Genomic DNA, 14,050 nt, shown 5'->3' on the forward strand with positions numbered 1-14,050 from the left:
AGGAATAATGAGGCATGATGCATAAACAAGTGGAAGTGTTATCTACCACTATAGTACTTTTCTATTTTCAGCGTCCTGTTTAAACTTGTTTTTTGTTCCTTTCTACACCTTTTGTGCAATAAATAAATGTGTGTTGCTTTTAAGGTTATGAGCATTGAGTTAATTTTGTAATCTTGCAGTTCTTTGAATATCAACTGGATTAAAAAGTTCTTCATGATTAGAGTTATAATCTTTGACAGAATATCAGGATTGAAAACCAGAAAAACAAGGACCATTGACCTTACCTCAGAAGAAATACACCCAAACACTATCCTATTACAAATATGAGATAGCCTACTCCTATTGAAATGAATTACAAAAAGGCTTGGTATTTATATATAGGAGCGTACAACATGGTGCATCATTGATGTATTACATTACAAAACCGACTATAGTATTTTTCTATTGATAACGTTCAATGATGAACATAATCTTCACAAATAGGTAAATCTAGTTTAAGTCAGTTGCTTGAGAATTGAATTCTAACAAAGAGATTTTCTGAATTCCACCAAAACACCTAGACTATAACAGGTTCTTCTTAACAAGCTTAAGAAATTGGTTTTGAACACCCATGTTATATTATTATACAATAAAGTTTGAGTTGTCCCTCTAGAGCAATTGGTTAATCGCCCTGGCTTTATGGATAATATTCAGCTAGTCTATTATACTATTATATGCAATAAAACTGTCCCTCTAGAGCAATTGGTTAATCGCCCCAGCTTTATGGATAAGTTTCAATTAACCTGATAAAAGTGATTATTATATACAATAAAACTGAATTCAGCTAGCCAAAATGGCAAATGTGTTAAACAAATGGACTAAGGGAGTTGTGAAACACCTGTTATAGTCTACTTCACACTAGCACTCAGAAATTTCATTTTTAGATCGATATTTTTGCACTACTTTGATTAGATGAATCTAAATGAAAGATTCCAGAGAATTGAAATAGAAGGATTCTAGAAGGTCTAGTGATTGGCAATCCTAGTTGCGTCATTTTGTACGCATTCGGTTAAAATACCAAGTCCTTAAAGTGAGGTATGTGACAAAGTTCACAAAGAGATAGAGAGGAGTGACATCTTAAATAGATGTAAACATAGAAAATAGGAAAGCCATCCTGAAATCAAACCAAATCTTGATACTTGTCAAAGAATTATAATTCTCAAACATTACAGAGTTGTTGATTCTTTTGATATTCTTTGAATTCATGCTTATGATTTGATTATATTGTGAACCTGAAAGGGGTAATACTTTACAAAATTCTTTCATTCTTCAATAAAGAAAGGAGAAAAAACATTTTCAAACAGGACAATCTCAAATGAGGAAGGTCTTTGAAACAATTGTTGCTTATTCTACCTCTGTTGTAGAAAAAGAATGAACGAGGCCAGAATAATGAAGCACTTCACATTTTTGAAAGCAAGTGGTATGAGAAGCCAGAAAGTCTGGAGAATTGAACTTGTGACACTCTCCTATGACATTATTAGCAGCTCATCAAGAAAGATTATCGTTTATCTCATGTTGAGGTCGATAAGCATCACCAGACAAATTATTTTTCCCAACCATCAATTCATGTTCTCTAGAAGATTACATCATAGAGCCATGAAGAAGTCACTACCTGCACTCTGGTTATACCGTGATGCTGGCTCAAGTCTTGATACATCATTGTTGCTTCTTCTATACCGATCACTTTCTTTGTTAAAATGATATCCATTATGTCATTCAGAAGATTGTTGAATTTGAATTTGAGGACTTATGGCACAAAATAAGACGTTGGAACAAATTCTACATTTGTATGCCGTACAGGATTCCAAAAGTTTAGATAACCAGTTTTACCATCAATTAAATCTTTCCATGGTTAGGGAAGAGTGGGATATGACAGTGTGTATTTTGGAGCAGCATAAGAGACAGTCAATGTGGCAGTCATTGCAAGGAAATGCACCAACAAAAATCGTCTAGCTCATCCTGATGATGTTTATTTCTTCCAGTAAGGTTGTTACACTTGATGCCACCGACAACAAGGTCAAGTTCGTTAAATCTACTCATCAATTTCTCCAACTGATTATCATTCAGTTCTTGCACATCTGTTTACAAAGATATGCCAAGACAGTAGAAGGCGACCTTTGCATCACTGATCCCAGAAAGAGACAGGACATTGATATCACTGGGGAACATATCTCTAGCAGATCCTCCTCCTCGTGTATAGTTTTTAGGGAAACCTAGAAGCATTTCCACCTCATCAGGTTCAAATGGAGTAACTTTATTCCTTCCAACCCATACCATATTCCATTTTCAGCAATCATCAAGAACATATTTTTGGACACTCGAAGGTGGCTCATTGTCATAAGCTTCAAGAGCCTTACAGATCCTTTCTGTCAATTTGGCACTTCCTGTACATGTTTATAAACAGTTCAACTTTGTTTTTGTATCCCAGGAAGGCCATCATTTCTTTGTCAATAGAAAAGCATCATGTATGGCACATGAAGGAAGCATAATAAGAGGAAATCTGTTCTAAATTGGCAGATTATGAACATAGCCCATTTTTAGTGTAGCAGTATGAAAATACTTTGAATCTACAAGTTTTGGTTTTACAACATCAGTACTGTGACATTTCAGTCTAAACATTAACTGGAGCAAGTGCCATGTTCTCATAATAGAAATAAGGAGACCCAATAGCATCTTCTGGAAGTGTTCTTTGAGTTATTTGATCTGGTTTGGTATGAACCCCAAAACCAATCATTGGATTAGGAAGATGAACTGCATGATCGTCTTCATTAAGAAGCTTCTTTTCAAGCTTCCTCTGCTGCTTCCTTTTCCAAAAATCATAACCTGGGTTTTGCCTTTTCTTGTAATTGGAGTTATTGCATAACGACTTCTTATCTTCTCCTGAAAGAAGTGCATCAGCAGTCTTAGCCATTTGATCTGCACATATAAAAGTTGTCAACTCTGTAATTGATGAATTCAGACTACATCTTTACATGGTTCTTGAAGTCTCAGCTTCTGAGTACTCCATTTTCGTCAAGTATAACAGTTTACTCTCCTCATCAGAATCAGAATTCATGATTTCCTCGATATCAGAAGAACTATCAATATCTGTGAAATCATCCTGAAAGATCGCTTCATAATCAGATGAGTTGTTATCAGAATCAACATGTTGCATGGATGTGGATTTTTGATGAGCCTGTACCATTGTATATGTAGTCTTGCCATTGCATCAGATTACTGTTTGCATAAATTGGTTTCTCTCCCACAGAAAAGTATATTTCAGAAATGGCTTAAGGCACTGTGTCAGCCTGGAACGGATTACCAAGCTATTTTTACTGTTCTGTCTGACTAGACCCCTCCAGATATAGAAAATGGTCACCTCATTCAAAAAGACTAATATCTCAGACGTTTTTGTCAGAATGATTGAATACTTCTTAAGTTTGTGACAACGTGAAGAGAATTCCTCCAGTTACTTGACAACAGTGTTGTTTAGTGACACCATAATGAGAGCATTCAAGATAAACAGATTTGGGGCACGAATAAATCCACACAATGCATTGTCAAAATTGGACCTCATAGGGATCATGAGATTCAAGTCAAACAGACATTGAAAATAAACCAGAATTAAAATGTTGGTGGCATTTTGGAAGTCCAAGTCAGACAGATCCATGTGGGGCATTTTGAAGGCTCAGATTAACAAGAAACAAATGTTAGGGCATGCTGAAAACCCTTGTCAATCAGAATCATGAATGTTGATGTATCATGAATGTTTATATCAGCAAAATGGTAGGGCATGCTGAAAGCCCCTTTCAATCAGAATGAAGAATGTTGATGTATTTTGAACGCTCATATCAAAAAATATTAGGGCATGCTGAAGGCCCACAACATCCTGTGTCAAGATCATTGATTTGAACAAATATTTCCAATGAGACAGAAAGATATGAAGAATGAAAATGGTGAAACAGTGACAGTCGAGCTGACTATACATAATTGCTTCGTTCATCAGGCAGTTACATTATGATCATGTTGTTGAACAAATGTTTACTCAACAAGTATGTTTTCAAATACCTAATCTTCTTAACTGTATGTCACATGATAGTATGTTCTTTGTTAAGCTACATTATGGTTGCATGAATAAAGATGATCCCCAGGCAGACTACTCGATCTAGGGTTCAGTTCCTCAAGATCTCAGCTTTGAATTTTGTATTCTGTGTGTCGGTGACAATTGAAAATGTTTCTTTGAGATTCCTGCCAGTTAGTTTCAACCATACTATTGGGATTATGAAGCTGTTTTTCACATCAGTTTTTTACTTGATGACATTGAAGAGAGAAGCTCGACTTACATATATTAACATTTCTCATTGTTACTGGGGTCATTATTGTTAGCCAGGCTGAACTGAGTTTTTATTTATTTTGGGTTATCACGTGCGTTTCATCCCCAGCAGCAAGAATTTCATGAACCTTTTTCTGTACATGGATCCTACAGTTGATGTGTTTCTACTTCCTACAAAGATCATTATAGAAGAAAACGTGATCAATATCACATTTGTCTTTGCCCGAGATGATATCAAGATCAGTTAGTGTCTCCTATTCAATTCGACACCAGCATATCTTGTGAATTTGACCAACTTTTTGGTCATACCAACATTACACTTGAATCCCCATTGAGTTTTTGTTCTCAAATGGTCTTGTGACATCATTCAAAAGCTTTGAACACTAGGCAAAGAGCTTCAATGATTGAGAACATCTGAGCAGAAGCCACACAAAAAGATGAATGTGTTGTCAAATATTTTACGAACATCTGAGCAGAAGCCACAAAAAAAGGATGAATGTGTTGTCAAATGTTTTACGAACATCTGAGAAGAAGCCACAAAAAAGGATGAATGTGTTGTCAAATGTTTTACGAACATCTGAGCAGAAGCCACAAAAAATGATGAATGTGTTGTCAAATGTTTTACGAACATCTGAGCAGAAGCCACAAAAAAGGATGAATGTGTTGTCAAATATTTTACGAACCTGCTATTCTGATGCTGAACCAATGTTACAATCATATGGTTTCCATTTATTGATCCAAGATGAAATCTGTCTTCTTCAACCCCAAGATTAGAAGTAAGATATAATGAAGATTTCTTTCCACATAAGGGAGAGCTGAAATTTTAACAACAAGAAACTATTTGAATGACAGGTTGTGGTTAAGCATCTCGACATGATATGGTTCAAGTTGCCTTGTTCGAGAACCAATTAAATGTGGAGACATGAAAGGAATTTGAATAAATCTTCCTTATGATGTGTTTCAAGAGTCAAATCAGAACAGACTCTACTCCCCTAATTAATCCCCGCTGAGTCACATATCTACATCTACACTCTTCAAAGATGATAGATTCTCTTTTTAAAGATGATAGATTCTCTTTTCAAAGATGAAAGTTTTATGGGATTTCTACACAAGTCCAAGAAAATAAAGTTGGTTTTATCTAAGACAAAATGGGGCATCAGGGTCATAATTTTGACTACGACAAGAGTTCCACAAGTGAAACATTTCTTCTAAGACTTAAATGAAGCAAAGAAGGCACCACGATACAAGTTGATCATATGATTCTGCAGAAATGCAAGCTTGATAGCATAAGTTTCTACACTGATATCTAGAGGTAACCCTGGCAATAAATGATGAAGTGAAGGAAGACCAAGTTCACCACTTTGAAGTCAAATGAAGATTGCATCAACATTCATTCATTCATAAGAACATCATTTTCACAATAGACAATGCATTACATTGATACATCTGAGTGCATTCAAACATGAAGTTTTACAGATCTTCGGAAGAACAAAAAGATTCATGGTAAGAAATACCTTACAAGAAGAATGTATTCAAAACCGTAAATACAGGAATCATGCAAACATCTGAAGAATAGATGGACGTAATCCACAAAAATGAGCATTATCTTGAGATTGGGGCATGTTACCCAATCAACATGATGTTTCCAAAAAAAAACATAATGAGAAAACGATTTTCATAGTTTCTCATTTTATCTTTTCTAAAATGAAATTGTTGAAAAGTAAGAAAACAATTTTCTTAGTTGTTTTACTTAGTAAACTATTTCCAACAACCTTATCTTGAGATTGGGGCATGTTACCCAATCAACATGTTATTTTGAAAAATAATGAGAAAGCGATTTCCATAGTTTCTCATTCAATCTTTTCTAAAAATGAAATTGTTGAAAAGTAAGAAAACGATTTCCTTAGTTTTTTTTACTTAATAAACTATTTCCCACATCTGTAAGTCCTTCAGTGCATGATGTTTCCAAAAAGCCTTCGGGAGCTTTTTGATGTTTCAAAGCCTTAGGGTCATCTATAAGTCCTGCAGTGCATGATGTTTCCAAAAAGCCTTTAGGAGCTTTTTGATGTTTTCAAAGCCTTAGGGTCATCTGTAAGTCCTTCAGTGCATGATGTTTCCAAAAAGCCTTCGGGAGATTTTTGATGTTTCAAAGCCTTAGGGTCATCTGTAAGTCCTGCAGTGCATGATGTTTCCAAAAAGCCTTTGGGAGCTTTTTGATGTTTTCAAAACCTTAGGGTCATCTGTAAGTCCTTCAGTGCATGATGTTTCCAAAAAGCCTTTGGGAGCTTTTTGATGTTTTCAAAACCTTAGGGTCATCTGTAAGTCCTTCAGTGCATGATGTTTCCAAAAAGCCTTCGGGAGTTTTTTGATGTTTTCAAACCTTAGGTTCATCTGTAAGTCCTTCAGTGCATGATGTTTCCAAAAAGCCTTCGGGAGATTTTTGATGTTTTAAAGCCTTAGGGTCATCTGTAAGTCCTGCAGTGCATGATGTTTCCAAAAAGCCTTTGGGAGCTTTTTGATGTTTTCAAAACCTTAGGGTCATCTGTAAGTCCTTCAGTGCATGATGTTTCCAAAAAGCCTTCGGGAGCTTTTTGATGTTTTCAAAGCCTTAGGGTCATCTGTAAGTCCTTCAGTGCATGATGTTTCCAAAAAGCCTTCGGGAGCTTTTTGATGTTTTCAAAACTTCGGGTCATCTGTATGTCCTACAGTGCATGATGTTTCCAAAAAGCCTTCGGGAGCTTTTTGATGTTTTCAAAAACCTTCGGGTCATCTGTAAGCCCTTCAGTGCATGATGTTTTCAACATTTCCATCCTACTCAAAAGAAGCCAAATGAAAAAATTATTGTTTTTTTCGTCTTTGCTCTATTCTTGTTAACACAAGGATGAGCAAAGAGGGGCAGCTGTAGACATCAATTTTTCATTTAAATTTATTATTATTATTAAAATTATTATTATTAGTATTATTATTATAATTATTATAATTATTATTATTATTATTATTAATGTTAATATTATATATTATTATTATTTAATAAATAATTACAAAACCCGGAGCCCAATAATCAGGCCTGTTTTACACAACCAAAACCGGCCCAATCTAGTCCAGGCCTAGCAGAACCCTTTTAGGGTTTCCATCTCATCCCCAGCTGCCAGACGATCTCCACCATTGGATCTGGCAAGATCCAACGGTCCAAAGTTTTACAACAAGAAATCCTAGGGTTATGATACCCTAGGGACCACGCGGCCGCCGCTGTCGCCACCACCTCCGTGCCGACGCCCATTGCCACGCCTCCACTACCAAGTGACCCAACCAGCAGCTACCAATGCCACTGCCAACGCTCCACCAATGCCACGCCCTCACCAGAAGCCTCCAGAAGCTTTGCTGCCATGATAACAGCCGCACACGTCCCCTCTATGGTGAGTCACCAGCATAGCTTTGGTGACTCACCGAGCCTTACACCCTTGTAACCGGTCCGACGAGAGCCTCATCGAGGCTATAAAGCCATCACCTGCAAGACGAGAAAAGGAGAGCAAGAAAAGAACGAAGACAGCAACCAACAGACCAGAGAAAACAACGACAAAGATACCCAGCAAGACACAACACAGTAACGACGAGAGCAACCATATCCAAAGAAAACGAAAGACAGAAGAAGAGAAACGGAGAAGAAACTCACCATCGAAGAGTTGCTGAACCACCGTGGAACCACCGTGGAATCAAAAGTTCGGAGGTAAGAAAATTAGATCTACAGGAACCTAAGGGTTTTTAGGGAAAACAAAGACCGGAATCGGTCTTAGGCCGTTTAGATCTATATTTTAGGTAAATTTGGGAATTTTCGGCCACCGGAGGCGGTGGCCGACGGTGAAACTTGCGGCGGATCATGGTTGTCGGCCGGTGGTCAGCTCTCTCTCCGGGGAGAGAGTTTAGAGAGAGCAGAGAGAGTTTTCTCTCTCAGAGAAAGAAAGAAAAGAAAGAAATGAGAAAAATGGCACATAAGGGCCGGCCGATTGGGTATTTAAAACCCTCCCCAAACGACGTCGTTTTGGGGAGGGTATTTCTGTAATTTCATAAAGGGTAAACCCCGTCCGCAGTGCTCCAAATTTGTATACCTTTCAATTTAGTCACTAAAAGCAATTTTTGATTATTTTAATTTAGTCTTCTAATTTGATTTTATTTTAATTTAGTCCTTATTAACATATATATATATATATATTTAGGTAAATATCAAATTTAGTCCCTTATAGTTTAGTATTTTTTATTTTAATCCCGTATTAATTAATTAGGTTAAATTACACTATTAACCATTATCTTTCATAATATTTCAAATTATTATCTTTATTTTTGATACTTTATATTTAGTTTTATAATTTTAATTTCTTTTATTTTGATCATTATTTAATTACAATATTATTGTTATCACTCTTATATTTTAATTATGGCTTTAATTATTATTTTATTATTATCTTAGTCTTATAAATATTTATATTAAATATTATAAAAATTATAATTATTTAAATCATTTTTATGAAAAATTATTACATTTTTAATATTTATTTATTAATATAGAAGAAAAGAGCTGTCTTAAAGCACCTAGAAGTTCTTTTCTGATATTCTTAAATAAATAAATATCCTGTTTTTTATAAATTATATATTAATTATTTTTTAGAAAAAATCTTTTTTTTAGTTATTTATTTATTAATATCGAAGAAAAGAGCTGTCTTAAAGCACCTAGAAGCCCTTTTCTGATATTTCTAAATAAATAAATATTTTATAAATATTAATATATTTTCTTTAAAATATTTGAAATAACATAATTATGAATTAAATATATTTTAAATTTTTAAATTTCTAATAATAGAGACAATTTATAATTAAAAAGTACCAATTTTGGACGTTGTAGGGGTGCTAATCATTCCCTAAATGTAACCGACCACGAATCCCTTTTTATTATTAAAAAGAACGAATTTTTGGTTAAAACGCAGATCAGTTTATCTTTTAATTGATGTTTTCTTAAAAATTCTTTTAAAATATATTTTTTAAGTATTCGACCTACCTGACCCATTAAAGTTGTCAATTATTGACATTTTTTAATCAATTTTTTAATTTTGATTCATTGTTGTTTAAAATTTACTATTTACAATATTTTATGTTTACTGGATCTAATGTCTTCACCTACTTTTCCTCTATTTTGCCATTGCCTCATGATCATTGTGCATATGAGCACCCACCAGTAGACATGGAACACAAGCAGCATTAGCAACATAGTGTTCAGAAAATAGTACAAGAATTTGGGATATGACGCTGAAGGACGTAAGAACTCCATAACATCATAGCTGTTACAAGCCAACCACAATTCATCAGCCAACCACCAAAGTAGACAATTCATCAGTCAGTCTGCAGATCATGTAGTGAAACCGAATCATAAACGTAAAGGCAAACCTTGAACTTTTGATGACCCAAAACGGAAATATTATTAAACGTAGCACGAGCCAAGAGTTGGAAAATAATCCGAAGCACACGCTAGCACCGAGCTCCTTTCCCGTATATTTTAAAATTTTAGCTGCTTCCAAAAACACATCACTTGCATCATGTAGGGAAAGGACAATTGAACCAATGCGGAAAAAGTTGTAAACAAGCCAATTATAATCTTCTTCATGCTTGGATATCTATAAGTTCATATAATTTATCAAACCAACTTGCAAACGGGAGCATATTCAACTAGGGATACCATATACGCGTACAGAAAGCAAACACATTTTAGTGTGTAGAGAATAATAATTTCAAAAATGGAATGCAAACAACAGACAGGTAATACTATTTGCCTCTTCTATAAAGTAACAACAGGATAGATGCACTTCCACTGAAAAGGGTAAGTTACCTTGTGACGTATGAGTAGCCACTGAAAAGGGTAAGTTACCTTGTGACATATGAGTAGCTAATCAGGATAGTAGTAATTACATGATGAGACATCATCACAGCAAAGTCCTTCCTTCGAGTCTCCCAAGTAAGGAGTGCAACAATGATATAGATGTAGAATCCACATTGGCACATGTAGAAAAGGCTTAAGGAAAGCCTGAAAAAAGGGAAGAAATTAAATGTAAAGCTGTCGGCAGGTATAACAAGCCCTAGTCCTCCCACCATACAGAACCCAAGAATTAAAGAAAATGGGAAATCTAAAGAGAACAGAGCAAAACATGTTGAGGTATGTATCAAGAGAAACCTCATAACTCATAAATTTCAATAAAAAACGGATAAAACAACTTTATTCCTTCAAGGTAGACAATATCTCATGAGAAATTATTTTCCATCATATTTTCCATCAAGATACGTTACCAAGAAAGATTGTAACACCCTAGACCAATACAACAAACAGTCGACCGAATTGGGTGTCACATGGAACCACCGAAATGGCTAACCAACTATTTTCTCAATATTCTTACTTTTAAACAACCATAAACCACAACCATTTGCATGAGTAAATCATTGATAACACACCACTTAAATTACAATTGACAACTCAACTTTTACATTAGGGTTTATAAATATACATGCCCTTCAAAATACTGAGACGTACTCTGATATGATCTGGGTCAGGTCTGGACCTCAGTTTCTCTAAAGCTCCTCGAACTGGTCAATCTACTAACCTGCCAACAGAAACATCTAAAGGCTGAGCTAACTAGCTCAATACCACACTAACAACTAGGTCATACTAAAAGTGCATCATAGAACTACATCAAGCTTCTCAATCAGTAGTGAATATCCTCGTGATATTCACTCTCTACTCTAATGGTAGACATCATGGTGTGGCTGAGGGATTTCTGCATCTTGGAGCTCACACACCCCTCTAGTCTATTGAGGATATGGCCCTTGGAATCTCTACATCGGACACCATACCCCCGACTAACCCACCCCTCGTGGGTGTTCAGACCTTGCGCCCTAGTTAGTCAGTTTTAAGGGCCTCGCGCCCTCCCTAAGGATATATCCGGACTGTATCTATACTTTCGACCCCACTAGCTTTCTAAAGGAACTCGGGTGTCTGAATTGTTTCTCGAGCATCAAATAAGGCTAGTTTTATGTCACCCTAATTATTTGGTTTCTACGTTTGATTAACTATGTTCCACTTGTAGTCTTATTTGATGATATAACGAAGTGTTGGGTTACCTCGAGTCTAATTCCCTTAAAAACTGATATTTTGCTCAAAACATACTGAAAGTATCGATACTAGCCCAAGAGTATCGATACTCCTGCAAAAGTTTCGATACTTTATATAAGTGTTTATATTTTTAAACAATCTGTAAGGCCCAGTTTCGATGCTTTTTGAGAGTTTCTAAACTACAACCCAAAGTTTAGATATTCTTGAAAAAGTTTCGATACTCTTACCTAGAAAAACACGATTTTACCCAGAAACGAAGAACAAGTATCGATATTATCCCTATAGTATATATACTTTACCTGAAGATACCATAAAACAAGTACGAAAAACTCTATTTTTCATAACCCAAGGACCCTAAGAGGTCTCCAATCATTCTTAAAGTCTTATGTGATATTAAGGGAGCATAAATAAGGCTCTAAAACATATAACGAACCTAACACATACAATTTGCCATAAAAATAAACTCATTATTCCTCAATCCTCAAACATAAGCTATTTGCATTTCTATTGACCCACTAATGGTATGAGGAAGTTGTGAGTGTGTTACATGAATCCTTTTGAGTGCTAAAACCTCTCTCAATCAACTAAGAGTCTACCTTTCCTTTACCCTTGGCTTTTAAACTTTCTTCAATCTTTTTCACTAAACAAAATATATACAAATGGGTTATATACTCAACTAAATGTTGGATAAAACTTAAATACACTCCCTATAACTCATATTCCCTTCTAGAATAGCTTGAATCCATTTTCTAAAAACTAATCTAAAAACTTAAGATTTGGGGCTTAAAATGAAGCTTAGGAGATAGAGATTAAGGTTCTTACCTTGGTTTCTTCAATATAAACTTGAAGTCTCACAAATTCTCACCTTGACTTGCTAAGAAGAGAGGAACGAGAGAAGAAAAATGGAGAGATATTTGGGGTTGATTTTTAAGTGGAAATCTCTATAGAATAAAGGGGTTTATAACCTTTAAAACAACTATGGGTAAATTTCTATCTAGGTCCCTCTCCTTTTTACTTTAAATTAAAAATAAGCTCTTGGGCCTACCTTAGGTCCAATACTCTTAAGAATTGGTTTAAAATGGCTTGAAAAAAATCTAGTGGGCTCTATTGACCGAAACTACTGACCCATAATTCGGGGGGGGGGGAAGTGAAAGGTTGGGACTTTGGGAGTTGGGAGATGAGATTGGGATTTGAGAGAATAAACTTCTAGAGTTTTCTGCTATGCTTTTTAGTTTAGAATATAATTTTAATGGATATGTTAATTTGTTACCACACTCCCTATAACTTTTTAGAATTTATAATTTAATCATTAGTTTATAATGTAACTTTAATATTGATTTAATTTGGATTTTATTCCTAATATAATAATCTAAATTTATGCAATTTAAATTTTACACATTTATTTTAATTCAATTTAATTTAGTCATTTTGTGTTCTTTAAATTTATTCAAATTCCATTCAACATTTCAACCTTCATTTTTTGTATCTCAATACATTTTTATTATCATTACGTTTAATTTCAACCTAATTTTTATCTTATCCTATTACTGAGTTTTTAATGTTTTCTATTTGGTTAAACTAAATATATATATATATGTGTGTGTCATTTTTACTTAGAAAACATTTTAAAAGTCATTAAAAATAACTCTTTATAATTATAATTCTAATTATTATATTTTAGGACAAGTTGTGCGAAATTTTAAAAAATTTACGACTGCAACACCCGCAGTGACCGCGATAGTATCCGTTATGTCCGCAACCGCAATAACACGATTCTACTATGAACGCTATTTAAATCCCTGGATCCATTACTCAATAACCAGACAGACAACCTCTAAAGGAGCATCAATAAAAATTCAAATGTTGTATTAAACTAGAAAAAAAGTTCCTCCTTGACTTCACCTCAGCCCAATTACTAGCATGTTTTTTATATACGATGGATTTATTTTAAAATGAAGTATTCTTTATTAAGCTTGATACATGCCAAACGGAATATAATAAAACCAAAATAGCAATTAAAATTTTGAAACAAAAAAGTATGTTAGGAATCAAAACTCAAAGAAGGAAAGAAAAACATGAGCGAAAAATGAATTTGTCGAGCAAGAACCTGGCGACAGGGAAACAGAGGGCGATGTAAAGCGCAACGAGGAAATGCAAAGCGTTTGGCCTGGAATTGCTGCTCCAGATATACGACCCCATGATCGCACACCAATTCCAAAGAGATATCCCTCCAACTGTACAATTTTTAATGCAAGAATTCCAATTCACCGACTCCCAGGTTTCATTGAAGAGATCTCTTTTCCCATATAAAATAAGAATACTACAAAAACTAATAAAACCAAAAACAAAATTGAAAAAAATGTTGTTTTTTACACGTGGAAATTAATCATATATTTTACTATATAATTTGTTGCTTGACTCGTTGCTAGTTAAAAATTTTGCTCGACTTGTTCTTGTTAAAAAAATTTGTTGTTGAATTGTTGTTCATTAAGCTCGTTGCTATTTAAGATCACCAAAATTTTTATTTTGTTTTAACTGTCTACTAATAT

At 34.7% G+C, this 14,050-nt stretch overlaps 1 protein-coding gene across 1 annotated transcript; it reads right to left on the reverse strand.

Annotated features, from left to right (window-relative positions):
* Positions 1-7,458: 7,458 nt before the first annotated feature.
* On the reverse strand, positions 7,459-13,700 carry LOC120120917 (LAG1 longevity assurance homolog 2-like). Its single transcript, XM_039140413.1, has 6 exons — positions 13,609-13,700; positions 10,266-10,421; positions 9,788-9,973; positions 9,503-9,681; positions 7,799-7,859; positions 7,459-7,522 (listed from the first exon to the last, which is right to left on the reverse strand). Exons 1-6 carry the CDS (start codon positions 13,698-13,700, stop codon positions 7,459-7,461), a joined length of 738 nt encoding a protein of 245 aa, XP_038996344.1.
* Between the last annotated feature and the right edge of the window lie 350 nt (positions 13,701-14,050).

This window comes from Hibiscus syriacus, unplaced genomic scaffold (assembly GCF_006381635.1).
Source record: "Hibiscus syriacus cultivar Baekdansim isolate YM2019G1 unplaced genomic scaffold, ASM638163v2 tig00110348_pilon, whole genome shotgun sequence".
In the NCBI taxonomy this organism is placed as follows: domain Eukaryota; kingdom Viridiplantae; phylum Streptophyta; class Magnoliopsida; order Malvales; family Malvaceae; genus Hibiscus; species Hibiscus syriacus.